The 22,224-nt window shown below is 42.7% G+C and overlaps 1 protein-coding gene across 4 annotated transcripts in view; it reads right to left on the bottom strand.

Moving 5' to 3' along the window:
* Positions 1-22,224, bottom strand: part of dcc (DCC netrin 1 receptor) — a 466,971-nt gene that overhangs the window by 27,154 nt on the left and 417,593 nt on the right. For all 4 annotated transcript variants that reach the window (XM_077498096.1, XM_077498095.1, XM_077498097.1 and 1 more), the window contains exon 28: positions 20,792-20,940. In XM_077498096.1, coding sequence (XP_077354222.1) covers positions 20,792-20,940 — 149 coding nt within the window. The remainder of the gene's footprint in view (positions 1-20,791; positions 20,941-22,224) is intronic.

Raw genomic sequence — 22,224 nt, 5'->3', positions numbered from 1 at the left:
CCCCAGCCTGTATTTTGCCATTTTGTGTTTGTATTGTAAACAGCGGGACGTTTCTGTGGAAAGACAGTGTTTACACCCCTCCAGCCAATTGCAGAGCGGGGGGTGGCGTGTCGCAAATGGGGCCGGGCGAATTTGTCGGCTGCATGACGTCACTCCCGCGGCACTCACTCACTCACTCACTCACTCACTCACTCACTCACTCACTCACTCACTCACTCACTCACTCACTCACTCACTCGAGTTTACATGTGTGAATGAGTGAGTGAAAAAAATGAAAAATTCGCCCGGCCCCGTTTGCCACACGCCATCCCCCGCTCTGCGATTGGCTGAAGGGGTGTAAACACTGTCTTTCCACAGAAACGTCCCGCTGTTTACAAAACAAACACAAAATGGCAAAATACATGTTTAGACAAAATCACCACCACACGTTAAGAGAAGCCCAGATCTGTAAATTGAGAAGTAGTTTGTTTGTTTAAATCCTGTATTTAAAAAGTGCATTTTCCTGAGTGAAACCGGCAGACTGGGCCTTTGAATATCTAATCATTTTTGTGTTTTCTGAAAAAGACCAACTTTATCTGTGGACAAAGTTGATTTCTACCTGCTTCATACAGTTATATGTGCCTTCTTGTTGTGGTTATCTTTCAGCAAGTGAGTAACACACATCACTGTTGCTGTGACAGTATGACAAAACAAAGTAGAAAAGCACTCAGGAAACTGCTGTCTATTAAATGGAGGTCAGCAGAGAATGAAAGTGAGGAAATGAATGTATTCTGCACAGCCACAGCACCTTGTGAAAATTCAGCTTAATAGTCCGTCGTTCGCTTTCTTGCCCAAATAAACTCACACTGAATGACATTTTTATTTGTCTTAGTTCCTGCTCAGACTTTCTTTTATATTTACAACTAAACACACCAGGCCTTGTAAATGTAGACTGTCGTATACTGCACCATCACAATGATATTTCAGTCTGTATCATTTTTTTTTTTTTGGTCAAACTTCTGTTCTTGTTGCCTGACTCATAGCGTGGTGGTGTACTTTAAGCTGCCCTTATAAATAAATTAAATGAAAGGTGACTTCTTGCTGACAGTGATGGATGTTCAATCACAACAAAGGCTGAAATGAACCACTGGGGGGGCTGGAAAGATTTACAAACACTATTCAGAAATATCTGTTCATGTGTCAAATCATTTATGCAATAGTAATCGTGTCCACAATGACTGCATACCTACTGGACGAAACAGCAAACGGTGATGCAAGCTACACTTCAAACCTCTCGATCTTCTGTGATCGCTTGTTAATTAAGTGTCAGATTAAGCTATAGAAATTGTCAAGTCTGAGTGGGCTACTTTGAAAGCCTCCATCAGGGTGTGCTTTGTATCACTGTGTGGCAGGCAAGTATTAATCTCTTACGAACGTATAATTGTAAGAGTGTAGTCATCATGCGAAACCTTGCAGAAAAAAATGAATGAAAAATGAATAGCCAGTTATCTTCTCTTCTATTGCCGAACTGATGTTTCACATATTTAATGAAAGACTTGTTTAAAGTGCAAAAGTACTTCAAAACACATTATCATGTACAAGCCCATAAATGAACAGGTCCTTCATTATACAGAACTGATCTTGAAATAATGTCTTTCGAGGAAACATTTTCAGAAAAAAATTGAAAAAATGATAATCACGCTCATTTTTCATTTATATTAAAATCAGATAACTTTTGACCGCCAAAAATGTTTATTGGCGTATACTAAAATCCATAATTATTATTTACCAAGTTTTTTTTTTTTTAAATCAATGGGCAGTGCAATCTAAGTGACTGCCTGGTCAATGGGTTGTGAAATCAAAAACACCCAGTAATTATGGCCAGCAGATGGCAGTATTAAATCTCTTTTCATTGGCCTCATCAAATTACAATGAAACATGACAAATCTGATGAAACAAACATTTTCAAAGATGACGTGAATGATTTAATCCTTTGTCACATTAAATCAAAAAAAAAAAGTCAAACTCACTGTTGTGCAAAAAAAATGATCTTTTCACAAAAAGCTTGTTTTCTTTATTTTTTTTTCTATTTTCGCTCCTGCCACTCAAATGACCTATTTTCAAATGGTGATTAGTTACTAAAGAACACAATAAGGTAGAAACATACTTGTTTTTTTTATGTTTATGTAGTCATTGCGCACAATATTTTGTTTGCCTTGAAAGATGAGTGAGCACGTCCGCCTCCCAGTTCCGAGGACTCCGGTTCAAGTCCAGGCTCCGGTCTTCCTGGGTGGAGTTTGCATGTTCTCCCCGTGCCCGCATGGGTCTTCTCCGGGTACACACACATTCCCACATTCCAAAGACATGCATGACAGGTTAATTGGGCGCTCCGAATTGTCCCTAGGTGTGCTTGTGCGGGTGGATGGTTGTTCGTCTCTGTGTGCCCTGCGATTGGCTGGCAACCAGTCCAGGGTGTCCCCCGCCTACTGCCCAGAGCCAGCTGAGATAGGCGCCAGCACTCCCCGCGACCCTTGTGAGGAATAAGCGGTCAAGAAAATGGATGGATGGATGGATGAAAGATGAGTGAAAATGCCCCAAATCGTGTGGGAATGTCGGGGTTGTTTTTTGATTAACCTTTGGCAGTCAAAGAGTTAATACAAATAAAAATTATAATGAATCCTTTTAAAAACATAATTGCTGCACCCAGAACCTATGTTTGGCCACTTCCATGTTTCCATATTGCATATTTGCTGTTGCGGATGCACTTTCCGGCAACAAATGTCCATGGTAAAAAAGATGCCAAGGGTTTAGGGGGCATTTAAAAATAAAAAGGACAAAAATAAAGTTTTATGTAATTCCTGCAAAGCGGGAATGTGCCCTGCGTGACGATGAGCTGGTCAGCGGACATCTGCTGCTTGAGGTAACAACAACAAAGCTTTTTTTGGTGTATTTCAGTGAATTTTCACTGAGCCAGGCGTCCTCCCTTGAATTGTTGTGACCAGCTCAACTTGTCTCAGTTTGTGTTTCAGCCTCTCCAGCTCACTTAGCTTTTAGCATAGCTTGCTGCCTGTGTCTCATCGCTACTAAGAGCTGTAAGCAGTAATCGAGTGTGAGTGATTTACATCCTGGTGTTTTTTTTGTTTTTTTTAAATAAACTCCCGAAAATGTTTTTCATTGCGCAATAAATGGGAGGCGGAGTACACCATGTTGTGGCACCACTGTGCCTCGATTATCAAGTTTTTTTTGGATTGTGAGAAGCCAAAATACAAATACCTTGCTAATATGCTTTTTAAGGCGAATGCTTTTTCATTGTTATTACTATTGTATTTTAGACTTGGGTTGCACTCGCACTAGCGTCTGGATTGTTTAATTAACTGTGAGCAATTCATGCCACACTGAAGAAATCGTTCTTCACACTTCCCTTATTGGGAACACAGTAGGAAGACTTGTGCTTAAATTTGGGACACTTGGTCTTGCAAAAGCACATACACGGGCACCCAACCTTGAATTTTATCAACGCAATCATTCTTCCTGGCAGTTATTAATTCTCCCTGCTTTCTTGTAGAATTGGAAAAAGCAGAAATACTCTAAATAGTTCGCAAATGCAGGGAAGTTGTAGTAATGCATTCTTTTACAATGTTCTATAAAGGGCATATTCTCCTATGTGATTAAGCTAGAAAAGGTGCGCTGCTGCACATTTGTTTTTGGCTGTACATCGACTTACATGTGCCAATTACGATATGTATGGACTCTGGGTGGAGTGCATACCAGGGCTGGGTATTGCCGCTTACCTCACGATACGATACCTATCACGATACAGGGGTCACGATACGATACGTGTCGCGAAATATATGTATCCCAATACTTGATCGTCAAGCCGATACGTATCCCGATATATTACATTAATTTTCTTGCATTTTATAATAACAGTCATATGTATACCTAAAGGATATGTTTATTACGCTGACTGACAAAAATATTTTTGTTAGCAGCTCTTCTGGTTTACCACCAAGCGGCATGCCTGGTCTAAAATGTGCGCAGAGCAAGGAGCAGCTTTCACAGACACACCGGGATTATTAATAGGCATGAGTCGATTGAGCCAAAATATCAAAGCATTAAAATTACAGCTCTAAAATGTGCTTATTTGAAATATTTGGGGAAATAAAAACAGCATTTTTTTCCATGTAACATATTCTATTTAGTTTTTTAAACAAAATATACGAAAATTGGTACATTAAGACACGTAAGTTTATAAATAAATAAATGTTGATATTCTTCCTTGCATCCATTTTTCTTAGCAAGAGACAGTGTCCAATCACTGGTGAGCTATTTTTGCATTAATTGAAGGAAATTAACTTCAAAGGTTTGGCTGGTTTTTATTTTTTAGCTACAATGCAAGCTGCAAAGGCAAACATTAACTGCCTATTTGTCACGCCGCCACCAGGCGTGGCGGCTCATGCTTTTATTTTTGTGTCTCTGTTTCCCGTTTTACTTTGAAATCCTAACTCTCCTCTCACCCCAGGTCACTTGCCCTTCCTGCCGCGCCATAATTACCGGTCCCCGCCCTTGATTATCACCACCTGCCACCAATCACCTACTGCAATAAAAGCCACCTGCATTCTCCCCTCAGCGCCGAAGTGTCACAGTCAGTGCATGGAAGCGTCCCACAGTCCTTATGTCCTCGTTCATGTTGCCAAATGTTTTTGCCTTGTTTTTGTGCTTTTTTCCTCCCCAGTGGAGCGCCTTTTGTTACCCCTTTTGCCTTGTGCCCTTTTTCCTCCCTAGCGGAGCGCTTTTCGTTGTCCCCAGTACCTTTTGCCTGTTTTTTCCTCCCTAGTGGAGTGCTTTTTGTTCTCCACTTTTTTGCCTCCCTGTTCTCCTCTCAGCTTGAGAGGAGACCCCTGTTGGCCGGTAATAAACCTGCTGCCTTGGTGGCTTACCTTACGCCTGCGTCTGAGTCCTACCTTACCTCGCCTTGTCACTATTTAAAGTTAACGATTCTGACGTCTGCGTATCGATACGTGTATTGTAATGAGACCCGCAACGATATATTGCCGTATCGATTTTTGAGCACACCCCTAGTGCATACATTACATATCTGTCAGTACAGTGAACGGACATAATTGGTTCCCAGAAAGTGTGTGTAAGGCGAAAAGTTCGTCTTCCGAACATTTATTTCCCATAAGAAACCATTAAAATGAGAATAATCCGTTCCCAGGTCCCTATAAAACATAATTTTCTACCAAATAAGTCTTAAAACTACACAAAAATATACCTTATTTTATGTATAATAAATGTGCTATTGTATTGTAATTAAAGAAATAAACTGTACTGTATAATAAAGTTGTTTTATTTACCTTTGTGATGGTAGTTCTTAAGGATAGTAGCAATGGTAGACTTACTTCATTCGCGAGCGTTTCACCGCGTAGTGTTTATGGAACGGTTGCCGCTCATTCGCGCTTTCGTGCTCACCGGAGCGGAGGAGGCGTGTCCCTTGGTGAACAAGGAAGTGGAGCACTTTAGCGAGTCAACAAAAAGTGAGCACCGCCAACTACTTTCACCTCTTTCCTGGGACTAAACAGCCGTGGCACTATTTTCTCCTTTTTTGAGGTACGTGATAGCACTTTAATTTTTTTTAGTGGCGCGAACTCCATTGACTACAATGCAAACGCGCCGCCGAATCGCCGTCCCTCGCTTTTGGTGAGAACGCAGCATTAGGCTTAACACTAGCCTGTGGTGGGGTCTTTATCGGTCCCATAATAGCAAAAGTACACTCAATATGGTCCAAAACACAAACCGCGTCCGCACTAAAAGAAAGGGGGTGACGAACTGGGACGCCGTGAGCGTGCGTCAGCTTCTCGTGGCCGCCACCGTGGTGCTGTTCGACCGCGTGGTTTGGTTCGTCCGCCGAAAACTAGTTCGTCAGCAGAGACTAATTTGCTCGCGAATTTAATGTTCGTGAGGCGAAAAGTTCGTGAGCTTAAGCGTTCGTCAGGCGAGGTATCACTGTATGTGCATTTTCTCAGACTTAAGCATCTTTTCTCTTGCGCGCTCTAGAAACTGTACTAAAGTCCGAGGGCCTCTCAAAGGTGAAACATCATATTGCACATTTTGAGCCATTACACGGCTGCTGACGGCGGGTGATGACTGTCACTCAGCAGATTTGTGTCGACGTTCAGACGGGACACACCTGGCCTGTATACACTCACCGACTGCCCAACGACTGTAGAGGGCCGAACGTCAACATTACATCATATTAATTGGTGAAGAATGGAGGATCAGCACCAGCAGACTTTTTCCGCCTCCAAAGAAATCAGTTTTGAGCACGGTATTCTGATTACATTGCTTGTATTAAAAAATGAATTCAAAGTGGCCTGTAGATGAGCCACAAACGCATCACTGGAGAAGATCAGTATAACTTTTCGATCGACAATGCAAGTTAATTTCACATTTAACTCTTTTACTGCCACAAGTTATCAAAAAACAAAACAAAAAAAACAAAACAAAACCACAGTGCCAGCCGATTTTGAGCATTTTCACTGATTTTTCAAGGCAAACAGAATATTGTGTGCTTTTCCTGAATGAATATTGTGTGCTTTTACTAAATATTGTGTGCTCTGTGAATTAGGTTTAATGTGACAAAGGCTTTGATCATTCATGTCATCCTTGAAAACGTTCTATTTCATCATATCAGTCAGTCATGTTTCATTGTAATTTGCTACACTTGAAAAGAGATACAATTCTGCTATCTGCTGGCCAGAATTAGTGGGTGTTTTTGATTCCACAACCAATTGACCAGGCAGCGCTGCACATAGATGTTGCACTGCCCATTTATTATTATTATTATTCTTTGTCATGGTTCGGTTCTCAGCCTGTTGTGCTTGTGTATGTGTGTGTGTTCCAGTGCCTGCAACGAGGGGGGCGTTCCCCAGCTCCGCACCTGCAGCGCATTGACAATCAAGGCTTTAAAAGGACTCCGAGGAACACAGCACGTCGTCGGATTATTATTTGCTCACCTCCGTGTCCAAGTGTTCTCCGCGTTTTCCTGTTGGTAAAAGTTTTTTGAATCTGCCGTCGTCTTTAGTTTACTTGTATTCACGTGTGTGTTTCCGCGTCGCCTTTTGTTTGATATACTCGTGTTGATTGATTCCGTGTACATTTCGTGTCGTCCTTGCCGGTTGCAAGTGAGTTATGTTTTTCTTGTCCTTGCTGTTAGCAAGTGTTTTTTGTTACGTTAGTTCTCCTTGCCGTTTGCAAGCGATTTTGGTTATGTTAGTTTTCCTTGCAGTTGCAAGCGCTTTTTGTTACATTCGTGTTCCCTGCCTTTTGCGGGAGTTTTGTGTTTCCCAATTCCTCCTTGCCTTTTGCAAGTGTCTTCTGTTACTTACGTGTCCCTCGCCTGTGTGCAGGGGCATCGTTGCAAATTCCGTTGTCTTGCCTGCGAGCAAGCTTTGTGCCATCGGTTTGTCAAAAGCAATAAATCGAGATTGTTTTCCTCCTCTGAGCCTGCCTGTTTGGGATCTATTCTTTATCGACTCGATCGAGTCATTACAGAATAATCCGACCATGGATCCTGCAGACTCAGAGAAGGTGGGAAAGGCGTTGGCCAGCCAGGGGCAACGGGTCGGGCAAACCGAAGTTGCATTAGCCGGTCTCCAGGAGGTGGTGGGCAGGCTTGCTCACCGATGTGAGGAGTTGTTTGCCAGGCTCCTGCAGTTCGGTGCTCACGAGGTGCCAAACCCGGAACTTCCGCGAATAGACACAGCCATGTCGGCACTCCCGGTTACACCTAGGGAACCCGTTTTGCCCCACCCGTCACGTTATGATGGACAGCCTGGAGGTTGCGGTCAGTTTCTGCATCAGTGTTCTCTTGTTTTCGACCAGCAACCATATACCTATGCTCATGATCAGTCCAAGATAGCCTTTATTATGAGTCTCCTGTCTGGTCAAGCCGCTACGTGGGCGATGGTGGTGAGCAACTCTCGACCGGACCTTCGGTCCTCTTTCCCGAATTTTGTTTCTGAATTTCAACGTGTGTTTGACCATCCTGTCAAAGGGAGAGAGGCCGGAGGCCGGTTGTTAGATTTAGTTCAAGGGGAAAGGTCTGTCGCTGATTACTCGATTGCATTTCGTATTTTGGCCGCTGAAAGCGGATTCGAGGACTGTGCGTTGCGAAGTGTTTTTCGTCGTGGACTGAATACGGTACTTAGAGATGAACTGGCGGTCCGTGACGATACGAACTCCCTTGAAGGACTTATCGATCTAACCATCCGGTTGGATAACCGTTTACGAGAACGGCACCGAGAGCGTGCTTGTGAGCGGCAGGGGCCGGCCGCTGACCACCGCACGTCTGAGCCCATGCAGATCGGAGGTGGACGCCTGCACCACGAGGAGCGCCGCCGTCGGTGGGTCGCAGGAGCCTGCCTCTACTGTGGGCAACCAGGGCATCGGGTGGCTGCATGCCCGACGAAGCCAGCACGCCGGACGCGACCGACCACCCGACTGGGAGGACGTGCCGACGAGACCCAGGGGCTCGGAACGGACTTGAACCAGGGTAAGCACCAACCGGGGAGAACCGAACCCAGCCCGCCGATTAGGTCTGGCCGAGATATTCGACGGTTAGAATTGTCGGGGGAGTTGTCCGAGAGCGGCATGAAGCTTAAGATTAGGGCTCTCATAGATTCGGGCGCCGACGATTGCTTCGTCGATCCGTGTGTGGTAGAGGCGTTAGGGAGCCCGGTGGAACCATTAGAGAAGGTGAAGGAGGTTTTCGACCTCGATGGGCGGTTACTGGCGCAGGTTCGACATGTTACTGGTCCACTGACTTTGAGGCTTTCGGGGAATCATGTCGAGAAAAGGAGCTTTTTTGTTATGCCTTCCCGTGCTGCTCCCCTAGTATTGGGTCTCCCGTGGCTTAAGACCCATAATCCCGACATCGATTGGGATAAGCCCGCGTTGGAAAACTGGAGTCCCTTCTGCCACGCCCACTGTTTAAGGTCGGCAGAAGGGACAATCGCGGTGCCTGTACATCCGGCTCCCGAAGCGATTAGCCTCGATCAAGTACCGAAGGAGTATCATGACTTAGGAAAAGTGTTTAGTAAGGACCGTGCCCAGGCGTTGCCGCCCCATAGACCATACGATTGTGCGATTGAGCTGATTCCCAATGCGCCACTACCGAGTTCACGCCTATATCAAGTATCTCAGCCTGAACAAGAAGCCCTCCGGGAGTACATCTCGAGCTCGCTGACCAACGGTCAGATCCGTCCGTCTAAATCACCCGTGGGGGCGGGGTTTTTCTTTATTGAGAAGAAAGATAAGACCCTTCGTCCATGTGTCGACTATCGGGGATTGAACGACATCACGATAAAGAATAAGTACCCGCTTCCGCTGTTGGACTCTGCCTTCGCTCCGTTACAGTCCGCCCGAATCTTTTCTAAGTTAGATTTGCGAAGTGCGTACCACTTGGTTCGAATACGAGAAGGAGATGAATGGAAGACCGCGTTCAAGACGCCCCTAGGTCATTTCGAGTATTGCGTCATGCCTTTCGGGTTAACTAATGCTCCAGCGGTGTTCCAGTGCCTGATCAACGATGTCCTCCGGGACATGTTGAATGTTTTCTGCTTCGTTTATTTAGATGACATTCTAATCTTCTCGCGAGACGAGCATGAGCACCGACAACATGTTCGCCTGGTTCTCCAGCGCCTTTTGGAGAACCGACTTTACGTTAAGGCAGAGAAATGTGAATTTCACTCCACGTCGGTTCAATTTCTGGGCTTTATTATTGAGGGGGGGCAACTGCGAGCAGATCCGATTAAGACACGGGCCGTGGTCGAGTGGCCGAGCCCCAAGACTCGTAAACAGTTGCAGAGGTTTTTGGGCTTCGCCAACTTTTATCGTCGGTTCATTAGGAACTATAGTTTACGGGCCGCTCCACTCACAAAATTAACGTCGAGTAAAGTTCCGTTTAGGTGGTCACCTAGCGCCGAAAAGGCCTTCACCGAACTAAAGCAGTTGTTTATAAATCCACCAGTCTTGATCCACGCTAACACTGATGTCCCCTTTGTGGTCGAGGTTGACGCGTCGGATTCAGGAGTGGGGGCGGTCCTGTCCCAGCGGTCGCCAGAAGACGGGAAGCTCCACCCCTGCGCCTTCTTCTCCAGGCGACTGAGTCCGGCTGAGAGAAACTACGACGTGGGAAATCGTGAGTTGTTGGCGATAGTCCTGGCACTTCAGGAATGGAGGCACTGGCTGGAGGGCGCCAAGGAACCCTTCCAAGTAATGACCGATCACAAGAACTTGGCGTACCTCCGGTCTGCAAAGAGACTCAACTCTCGACAGGCACGCTGGGCCCTACTCTTCACCCGATTCAACTTTGTCGTGAACTATCGCCAGGGGTCCCGGAACCAGAAGCCTGATGCTCTGTCTAGAATGCATGACGTGACTACTCCCGAAACTGGGACGGAACCCATCCTACCGGAACACTGTTTTGTGGGTGCCGTATGCTGGAAGGTGGAAAAGAAGGTCACAGAGGCACTGGTGGGAATCACAGTCCCGGAGGAATGCCCAGCCGGGAGACTATTCGTCCCGGACCCATTGCGGGCAGAGGTTCTGCAGTGGGGTCACAATTCACGAATCGCCTGTCACCCCGGAATTCACAGAACTCTCGCCCTCATCGGCCAACGTTTCTGGTGGCCGGAGATGAAAAAAGACATCACGGAGTTTATCAAGGCCTGCACCGCTTGTGCTTGCGGGAAATCCTCCCACCAGCCTCCGGTGGGACTACTGCGGCCTCTCCCCATCCCATCGCGGCCGTGGTCCCATATTTCACTGGACTTTATCACTGGTCTCCCTAGGTCACGGGGGAACACGGTGATTATGACTGTGATAGACCGATTCTCTAAGATGACTCACTTTGTCGCTCTCTCCAAGCTGCCGTCCTCCTGGGAGACGGCGCAACTCCTCACCCGTAATGTTTTTAAGCTTCATGGAATACCCGTGGACTTGGTCTCAGACCGTGGACCGCAGTTCATCTCCCAGGTCTGGAAAAAGTTCTGTAAGCTGCTGGGAGCCACAGCGAGCTTGTCATCGGGATATCACCCACAGACCAACGGCCAAACAGAGAGGGCCAACCAGGACCTAGAAGCGGCCCTCCGATGTGTGTGCCTAAACAACCCCGAATCATGGTCCACACACCTTCCTTGGATCGAGTACGCCACCAACACCTTGCCCTCATCGGCTACTGGACGCTCGCCATTCATGGCGGCCTACGGGTACCAACCACCCCTGTTCCCTTCGCAGGAGGGCTCCATAGAACTTCCCACAGTCCAGCAGCACCTGCGTCGGGCCCACAAAGTGTGGCGGGAAACGCGTGCTGCGTTGTCCCGCACGGCGGTCCGCAACAAGGAAATAGCGGACCGCCGGCGGCGGCCGGAGCCGGCCTACCGGCCGGGGGACAAGGTTTGGCTTTCCTCCCGGGACATGCGGCTGGCTGGAGGCGCCAAGAAGTTGGGTCCGCGCTTCATTGGTCCGTTCGAGATTCTTGCCATGATCAACCCTGTCACAGCGAAGCTCCGGCTACCCTCTTCCCTCAAAGTGCATCCTGTGTTCCACGTCTCCCTCCTTAAACCTGTGACCACCAGCGCACTGAATCCTCCCGCGCCAGCTCCGCCTCCTCCCCGGCTGGTTGATGGGGACCCTGTCTACACGGTCAAGGAAATCTTGGACTCGAGGCCCAGGGGCCGGGGCTTCCAGTATCTGGTCGACTGGGAGGGCTATGGACCTGAGGAGCGCCAGTGGATCCCCCGCTCCTGGATCCTTGACCCGTCTCTGCTCGACACGTTCTACGCTGCTCATCCTGATAAACCAGGTGGTCCGCCAAGGGGCGTCCGTTGAGGGGGGGGTACTGTCATGGTTCGGTTCTCAGCCTGTTGTGCTTGTGTATGTGTGTGTGTTCCAGTGCCTGCAACGAGGGGGGCGTTCCCCAGCTCCGCACCTGCAGCGCATTGACAATCAAGGCTTTAAAAGGACTCCGAGGAACACAGCACGTCGTCGGATTATTATTTGCTCACCTCCGTGTCCAAGTGTTCTCCGCGTTTTCCTGTTGGTAAAAGTTTTTTGAATCTGCCGTCGTCTTTAGTTTACTTGTATTCACGTGTGTGTTTCCGCGTCGCCTTTTGTTTGATATACTCGTGTTGATTGATTCCGTGTACATTTCGTGTCGTCCTTGCCGGTTGCAAGTGAGTTATGTTTTTCTTGTCCTTGCTGTTAGCAAGTGTTTTTTGTTACGTTAGTTCTCCTTGCCGTTTGCAAGCGATTTTGGTTATGTTAGTTTTCCTTGCAGTTGCAAGCGCTTTTTGTTACATTCGTGTTCCCTGCCTTTTGCGGGAGTTTTGTGTTTCCCAATTCCTCCTTGCCTTTTGCAAGTGTCTTCTGTTACTTACGTGTCCCTCGCCTGTGTGCAGGGGCATCGTTGCAAATTCCGTTGTCTTGCCTGCGAGCAAGCTTTGTGCCATCAGTTTGTCAAAAGCAATAAATCGAGATTGTTTTCCTCCTCTGAGCCTGCCTGTTTGGGATCTATTCTTTATCGACTCGATCGAGTCATTACATTCTTATTCTTATTTTTATTATTATTATTAATAATAATAATAATAATAATAATAATAATAAAGTTTAACATTTATGGCGGCATACATCGTGATTTTACTCATCGTTATTAACTCATTCGCTCCCAGCCATGATCACAGAAGCAGTCCCGTTCGCTCCCGGCTGTTTTACTGGATTTTGACTGATTTTCCAAGGCCCACAGAATATTGTGTTCTATTGCTATAAAAGCATGGAACCTATCAAAAGAAAGATTAAATTCTCTTCTTTAATCAGGAAAAAAGTATGTTTCTCTCTGCTTCCGTTTTGCAGCAATTAGCATTAGAAGAGAGCTAAGTTTCATCAGTTTTCACAAATCTATTCAAAATTGTAAGTAATTGAGCTTTTTTTCTATATGGCCCGAGTTGATCTCATTTGCTCTGCTGCCACCTGCAGGCCGATTGTGTAATAACTACCATTTCCGCAACCGTTCTTTGCAGTTGAGAGGCTGCATCAAAGCCTTCTGTATGCTCTAGCATAAAAAAACAAAACAAAATAACATATAAATACGTCTTTGGGAGACTTAGAACATTTAAAAAAAACGTATTTACACGTTATTGGGAGCAAATGAGTTAAACATTTTTTGCGGTCAAACAGTTAAAGAGCGGCATATTTTCGAAATTAATTTGCTATCTGGAAATTTGGGCCAACCTTCTTCACTGACTCACGCATCTTTGACGGTTGTGCACATACAGTTATGCTTGCCATAAACTTACATCCACTAGAGTATGTCAACTTATGAAGCACAACTGTACATGTACAAAAGCTAAATGACACAAAATGCTATGCTTCAAGTCCTGAAATTATACTTTCCTCACAATTACATTTTTTTTTTTTCCAGGAGATGAGGGGAAAAAATTCAGAGCATGTTAACCCTCCTTTCAATCGTAGACATATTTAAAGCATAAGTCAAGCTGACTTGACATTGCCAATGACATTTTGCATAGTTTAATAGTACACACGAGAAGCAGCAGTGATGATGTGTTGAGCCAAAGTGAACTGATGACCTTAACTACTAAGAACCCAAAAAGCGGTTACTAATTTGTATATTTGGAACAGTACAACACAAAAATTAAGTTTGAAGTGATGGAATTGGAAGTGTTAGTAGAAGAACATGTTACTGAGCTATAAATAAATTTATCAGCGCCAACATAAAAGCCATATTTTATTTGATTTAACTCATCTAGATTTTGTGGCAATTGGCTACTTCTGCCCATAATGTGTAACACTGTATTTAAAACTTTCGGAAGCACACCCAGAAAAGTGATCTGGGAGAGACCAACACTAATTGACACAATATAGTTGTCATGTCTGGGGTCACGCCAGGGTTAAGTTTGAGTTAATGACCTGTTAAGTTTGGGTTCATGACCGTGAGGTCAAGTGTCTGTTATGTACTGATGTAACAAGTGCCTATTTTTGAACTGATGTAACCAGCATCTAGTCTCGACTGGTTTTAGGCTATGTGATGTCAAGAATATTTAATCCCTTTACCTGGTTAAGAGCCAATCAGATAATTCCATGTCAGTCCTGTAAACCACATGTCTAGCCACAACCAATCAGATCGATTCCTTGCCTATATAAGCCTTCTGAGAAGTGTGTGTCTTTGTCGGATTATTACGTCTGTTACCACTGTCCCTCTGTGCAACTCTCTTTGTTTCTTGTCTAGTCAAGTTTGTTCCATGCCTCTCGATGTGAATAAATAGTTAAAATCGTATTTTTGTCTGCGCTTTGGGATCCAACCTTCAGAACATGACAATAGTATAATAAAAGTTTGACTTTTGTCTTTTGTTTTTCATCTCAACACAAGAGTGAAGTCTTAAACAAGTGGACATTTTAATTTAACAATTTAACAACAAATGATCCAGTTTTAGAGGTTATTTGCACATTCAGTAAGTGAGAACTTAGTGGAAAGTAGAAACAAAAATGACAGTTATTACAAGTTGTTTTTGTTATTACGACACCTGAGAAGTTTTAATTACCATATTGTTACATTTTTTGCTTGTTAAAATTGTAATTTTACATGCGCATTTAACGGTCCGCATTCACACTGAGTGGAGCTATAAAAGCTCATGTAGTCTCCGGCCACTCTCATAGATTATCCACTTCCGATGGAAATAATAGCTTCTATTTAAAAAAAAAAAAAAAAAAAAAAAAAAAAAGTTACAAAGAGCCCAGTTACCTTTTGATCTCAGTTGTGGATCATCATCGATTGGACAAAATGCCCATTCATATTGTTTCTGATTGCCAGCTGACCTGGATTCACTCTCTGTTACCCAGCAGCGCAACGCCACAAAATCAAGGCACAAACCAAATGGTCACATTTTCTTTATCCTTATTTGATGTTCACGTTACATCTGTCATATACATAGCGATAATACTACATTGAAAAAATAGATTGTATTCGTTCATAGTAGTTCTTAAATATTCTAACGAAGGGTCTTTCTATCAGAAAGACAATTTAGACAAGGAACAGGGTGTTGGTTGAAGATTGGTGTAGAATGTGAGCGCTCGCTGGTGATAGTGTTCGCAAGGCTTTGTGGACCAATGTTTCTAGCCTTTATTATATTCACCTAGATCCCGCTAGCCAAAAATGACTGCTGTATCTTTTGATATAATGCTTTGACTACACCATATGGTGCCCAACTGAAGCCTCACATTCACCCATTCATATACACACTCATACACCAGTGGTCGGCAGCAGCCATGCATGGCACTGCCAGTGCCTTGCTCAAGGACACTTCGACATGGTGACCAGGGGGTGAGAATCGAACCCACAACCTCACGGATGGGAGGCACACAGCGCAGTGTTATTTTTTAATTTGAAAGTGTTTTCACTAATGTACATCCATCCATCCATTTTCTTGACCGCTTATTCCTCACAAGGGTCGCGGGGGCTGCTGGCGCCTATCTCAGCTGGCTCTGGGCAGTAGGCGGGGGACACCCTGGACTGGTTGCCAACCAATCGCAGGGCCACTAATGTACAGTAAGACCCCATTAAAAATTAGGTAAACATACTGAAAGCCATTAATTGCATTTGCATTCATATTAATTGAAAACATCTTGGTTCTCATCGGTTTAGACATGGACTTTTAACATCTAACACAGGGGTGTCCAAACTTTTTCATTTGAGGGCCACATACAGAAACTCAGAAGGATGCAAGGGCCACATTGTACAAATAATTCATTTGTGCTTTTGCATATTTAGAAAAATGCTACAGTATATAAACCAATTTATTTGTAATATGGCAGTAGGGTTATTGTAGTTTTGGAATTTTTCATTTTAGTTAGTTTTTATTAGTTTTCAGGGTGGTTCTGTTAGTTTTTATTAGTTTTTTCTTTTAAAAATGCTTAGTTTTAGTTTAGTTTGTTAGTTTCAGTATTTTTATTTTTAAATGTGTATTGTGCACAATATTTAAAAAACCACCATGGAAGCAACGTCATCTGAAGGTGCTTTTCGATTGGCTTCAGCTAGATGACGTCACTTCTGTGTGACATACTTTCAAACATCATTATTCCGGTTTATAGCAAAATAAATCTACTAAAAATCACATTTAAAATCATCCCCAAAGCCTCATGCATTAAATTAATTATCAAAGACTAAAACGAAAGAAATTTTTGCTATACTTATAGTTTTGTAAACATAAAATGTAGTTTCAGTTAGTTTACATTTTTTAAAAAGCTTTTTCGTTTTTATTTTATTTCAGTAACAATATTGTTTTTTGAATTATAGTTTTAGTTGTTTTCATTAGTTTTAGTTAACTAAAATAACCTTTAATGGCACCTGTTTTTCGATACCCTCCCTTCTTACTTTGACCATCTCCAAACATTTTTGTTTTGTTTATTTTATTTGAACTGAGTCAAATGCCATTTTTAGCATATGTCGCGGGCCACTGAAAAATGGACGGCGGGCCGCAGTTTGGACACCACTAATCTAACAGCTATAAAACTTAAAACTTTTGCACAGAAGTGTAAAAATAAGATCATATATATATATATATATATATATATATATATATATATATATATATATATATATATATATATATATATATATATATATATATATATATATGATTCAAATGCCATTGGATGTTACTACTCCACTCTATTTGTGTCAGTCTGTAGCTAGCTGTACATGTGTGTAATGGAGAGTGCAAAGGGTTGATGGGAAAAGACTAGATCAATTGCAGAGATAGAGGAGCAAATGAAGAAAAAATAGCTGCTGACCTTTAACACTCGGCCCAAAACGCTCAATACCTTTCGTTTTTTTGACACCTATCACTTTGAAAGCTTCTCCCTTCCACTCTCTCTTTACCTCTGCAACCCCTGTTTCTCCTCTTCCTCACTCTCAAAATGTCCCTCTACCCCTGTTGTCATGGCTACACACTTATCCTGTTTTCTTTCACTCCTTCCTCTTATCCACCTTCCCCTTCTCTTGTTTCTGGACTTTCCCGTTTTCTTTTTCTATCATTTTCTGTCCTCTCCTTGTTGTCGTCATGGCAACCACTTGTCCTGTTCAATTGTCATTGAGTAGATATGAATATTTAACAAGTTTTCGACATCCAGCACCACTTCACTTTATCTTGTCGTTTCACTCTATCTTCTCCCTCCTTCATACTCTCAAATTTTTCCTCACACAAATGTCTTTACATATAGTTACATATACTGCAGGGGTGTCAAACATACGGCCCGCGGGCCAGATCAGGCCCGCAAAGGGGTTTAATCCGGCCCGCCAGATGACTTTGTAAAGTTAGAAAAAATAACTAAATTGTAATGTCAGACAAATTAATCAGATGGCCACAATTAAAATGTATAAAATGTGTAATTACACAAGCAGTCCTCAGATAAACAATGCAATTTGTACGGGGGAATCGTCCTGGATGTTATTTTACACACAACTTAAGGTTACGATTTGTTTAATTATCAATTATTATTATTATTATTATTATTATTATTATTATTATTATTATTATTATTAGTAGTAGTAGTGATAGACCGATATGGTTTTTTCAAGGCCGATACCGATACAGATTATTTGTAGTCAAGTCGGCCGATAACCGATATTTCAAGCCGATATTCATTTGCAGTAAAATGGGGATGGGGGGGGGGGGGGGGGAATTCTTTCAAACTATATATAATTTCTCACTGAGTAACAAATTCATGTGAATGTAGCTCATTTGGGGTTTTTGTTAGGGTTCGTAAAAACGTTTCAAAAAGATTTTTGCGGTGAAAAATTGTGTGAATATGTTCCAAATGTGTTTACGACAAATAAAAACTGACTGCGAACATCTTACAAATCCTGATGAAAACCCCAAATTCGCTACGTTCGCAAGTATCCCCTGCTCAGTGAGCTTTATCGGCCTTCAGATTCAAAACATGGCCGATGCCGATATTTGTCAAAATGCCAAATATCGGCGGTCTATCCCTAATTATTATTATTATTTTATTTATTTTTTTAAATTATAGACATAGACCGACATAAATGTATTAAATACGACACAAATTCAATTACTGGTGGTTAACACAAATAGATGACAAGGATTAGCAATTAGCGTCCTTATAACGTCATTAACTGTGCCACGCAATGCATTCTGGGAACAACATATATACAACAAAACAGGTCGATTTAATACGTCCAGATTCGTATACCGGCAAAGTGTTTCCGCGTTGCATTTGCAATTGTGTTATTTTTCGGAACAACATGATTACAGTTGAGCTCCGTAATTTAGGGCTGGTCCACAAATGTGCGTATAAATGATGGTAGTTATATAGCGTTATTTTACCGATGCGGCCCACTTGGTAATATATTTTCCTCCATGCGGCCCCTGAGCCAACATGAGTTTGACACCCCTGATATACTGTATACACAGTCTAGGTTCAATACATAGACTCAGATGACGAATATGCAAGTTCATTGCAGTATCTGCACTCCAAACCAGGTGGATGCAATCTGCCTAAATCAGTTTGTCATAGGGCGGAAAACATGAAGACAAAAAAAGGTGACATCATGGCGTTCGATGAGAACAAATGTACACAATACTATTTTTGTTTACATAAGGCACTCACTCGCGCTACTTCTTGCCTCTCCTGTCAGTCAACTAGTTTGAGCCTCTTTTTTTTAGTGAGGCACAACAGTGTTAAGTAGCGATGAGGGCAATAGCAAACGAGCGCTAATGCTAACCAAAGGGCACGTTCTCAACTTCTCAAATTATGTCAATAAGCAGACACGTTGCCTTTCAGTCAAGTCTTGAAAAATCTATGATCAGTGGTGAAATTATGCTACATTAATGTTGATATATTTGCTTTTCAATTGTTTTGTTTCACTCTTCTGTTTTGATCTAGACAGTTGTTGAATTGAACATACAGTACAGTAATTTTACTTAAGATGATGTTTAATTGTCTGTGCTTTGAAAATGGACCAGTTGTCATTGTTGAGGTTATATATTGATTGTCAGTGGACCCCAGGAAGAATAGTCTCTGCAGTGGTAGGGACTAATGGGAATCCTTAAATAAATATACATAATGCTCAATATAAATATACGTATAGCTCGGTGTAGGAATAATTGTAAATAATAAGTTATCATACATTTGCTGCAATGAAGATTGCTTTGCTTTGTACTCACATTCACATAGCCTAGCCATATGTTATCTTATAATATATTTGCTGCCATGAAGGACTGCTTCTGCTTGCAATGAAGACTGCTTTGCTCTGTTCCCACTCACATTCACATAGCCTGAAGATGACTCAAAAAGCTGAAGGACCACAATATCTAACGGAGCAGAATGGTTCGAGCCAGTCTGCTGAGGTCGCCTGTTTTCTGTTAAGAAATGATTGCAAACTTGACCACACATGTACTTAGCAATCTTCCACTCACATTCACAACACATAGACAAACAAGTACACTGTGTTCCAACTATGCCTTGCATTTGCATTTTTAGGGTTGGAGGACATAAATAGAGAGGGTGAGGAGAGGAATCTTTAGAGTGCAGGAGTGAATTGTGTCAGTCAGTTCCTCTCCTCTCTCCTCGCGAGCCCTGACCAGAGTGTCTACTCTCCTTTTTGTGTCGTGTTTAATAGATGTCAAACAGGTAACCCTGACACCCGGGTAACAGTATGGTGATATTTTTGTACTATTTCATTATTTTTGGATTAAAGAGTGGATGTTTATGGACTACCGGTATCACCAGCAATTTAGAGATACTGGCGACCGGCACCAGATAGCCTTTTATTGAGTGTATGGTATCTATTTTACATTAGAAAAGCTCAAACAAAAATCTATTACAAATAAAAGTAGGAGATGATACAAAAGTACGAATACTAAAACATTGATCTTGTCCAATGTAGTCCCAAAATGTACTGAGTGTGATATCTGAGCTTGGCTAATGGAACAAAGAGCTGCTATATTTGCATGGAGTCATTCTGTTCCCTGTATAGTGCTGGCAAATATATAATAAATAGAATAAATATATTCAATTGGTAATATGCATCTAAAACCAAGTTGTCCTAGGCTGTTCTAAATGACACTATGTTGGACACACTGCCATTTGAACTCCTGTCTGCTAAAAATAATTGCAAACAAACTAAAAATCCTGGTTTTACTAAACCCACCAGACCGTGACTTCTGTGAACAACAAATTACACGGACCAACCAGAGAATGGCAAAATGTTGACATCATTTTAAACCAGTGTTCCTGCCCTGTTAGGATGAATATGAATTAACTGGTTAAAGAAACAGTCCCATCAGAAATACTGATTCTTAAGGCCCTGAGCATTTTAGATTAAAATGGCAGAACAAAGAGGCTAAAATATGACTGGACAAAAAATATAAAATCCACACTCTGCTGCCAGTACAGCCAAGAAAAAAAAATACAACATGAATAGATAAGACTGTTGGGAATAAATCGATAAAAAAAAATGTAAGAATTTAGATTGTAAATGTAGGTCACTTCTTATGATCGCATCTAGGCCATCAGAAAAGGCTCTGCTTGCCCACCACTGCCACTTAAGGACTCCTCCTTGAATTTTCTATACGCCCCATTCCACAATTCATGTTCACCGAGCCTTCTACTCTTTTCCTTACCCTTATCCTTTTTGCCAATATCAACCTAGAATACCGCTCCACGTTGAGGACCAATCGTCAGCATTTCCAATATTGCTTTGGTCTCTACTTACATTAGTAGCTGAATCCTCTGTGGGTTTTGTTCCTCCTTCCTCTGGTATATCAGGCGCTGTGGGAACTGAGACAGGAAGTAGAGGTGATCTGGCCTTGCCAGCCTGACCCAGAGAAGCTGTCTTCACCTGAGGCTTTGGAAGACTCGCAGCTGTGTAAAGAGGGAAGATATTGGACTTAAACACATCACCCAGGCAACCGGCGCTAGACAAATCAATTCATGTAGTTTGTTTCATTTGAGATATTTAGGTACCACGTGTGTTTTTCTGATGCCAAAAACAATAAATAAGTTGCTTGAATAAGTTCTAGAAGCTAGAATTATATCCAACGTGAGAACATTAAAATCCCTTTTGAACCAAAGTAGGAATGGAGTGAACTTCTTGCACAACTCAAACAATAAAAAAGAACAATACAATACTCACCACAATGTAATCAAATCTATTCAGTTCGTAAACCAATAACTGTGAAATCAACAGAGGCAAATTACTTTTTACGAAACATTTTGCAGGTTGTGGCCAAAGACGTGCCAGACTTAGACTGGCCGATGTCTGGCTAATGACAGCTTCTTGTGCATTCAGTCTGAATCCCATATGTCATGATGCAGGGCTCTCAGTGTTGCTCTTTTCCTTTTTTCAGTCTCTGAGTGATTGAGGGGGCGTTTCCCCTGGCGCCGCACCTGCGGTGCATCAACATTAAGCCTTTATAAGGACTCTGACGTCGCCTGGACGACGTCGGATTATTCTCCCAAGTCTACAGCCATTGCCTTGTGTACTTTGCTATAGTTCAGTTTTGCTCTCGTAAGTTTTGCTACGTTATTTTGTGTTGTGACTTTTTGCCTGTGATATTTATTAATTAAGAGCCATTGAGTTACTAGTAGATATTTTGTCATCTTGCCTTTTGCAAGCACCTTGTGTTTTCTCCCATTTTTTCCATCCTGGCTGTGACCAGCGCTTTTTGTTGTTTCCCCTATTTTTGAACTGTAATAAATCCTGTCAAACTCCTCTGTTGCCGTGATCTTGGGATCCACCTATCCAGTTCATACTGGACTCTGACACCATATAAGGTGCTCGGGAAAAGCAATTGCCAGTGTTGGGCAGATGCAACTTTACAATTAACAACTGTAACATACATTGGATTGCTCAACTGTAGTGAAACAGTATATTTAATTATATAATTAGGAAAACAAAATTTCACTTTATAGTAAACTTCAAAAGTTATTTGAGGCGATATAGAACATTGGAAATTATAGAAAAAGTGTCAAAGAGTGTGTCAAAAGTGTGGAGGAGATAGCAGGAGACAGACCATAAACCAAGAGAGCGGGAAGGCTAATCAATAAAACTTGAATACTTGAGATAGGATGCATGATTCTCTCAGGGTTATTTCAATCGAAGAGGAACTGGAAGTGATCCAAATATTGCTGCTCATTTTTCTGGCC

Source organism: Festucalex cinctus, chromosome 15, assembly GCF_051991245.1.
Source record: "Festucalex cinctus isolate MCC-2025b chromosome 15, RoL_Fcin_1.0, whole genome shotgun sequence".
In the NCBI taxonomy this organism is placed as follows: Eukaryota; Metazoa; Chordata; class Actinopteri; order Syngnathiformes; family Syngnathidae; genus Festucalex; species Festucalex cinctus.
This window is presented reverse-complemented; position numbering and strand designations above follow the sequence as displayed.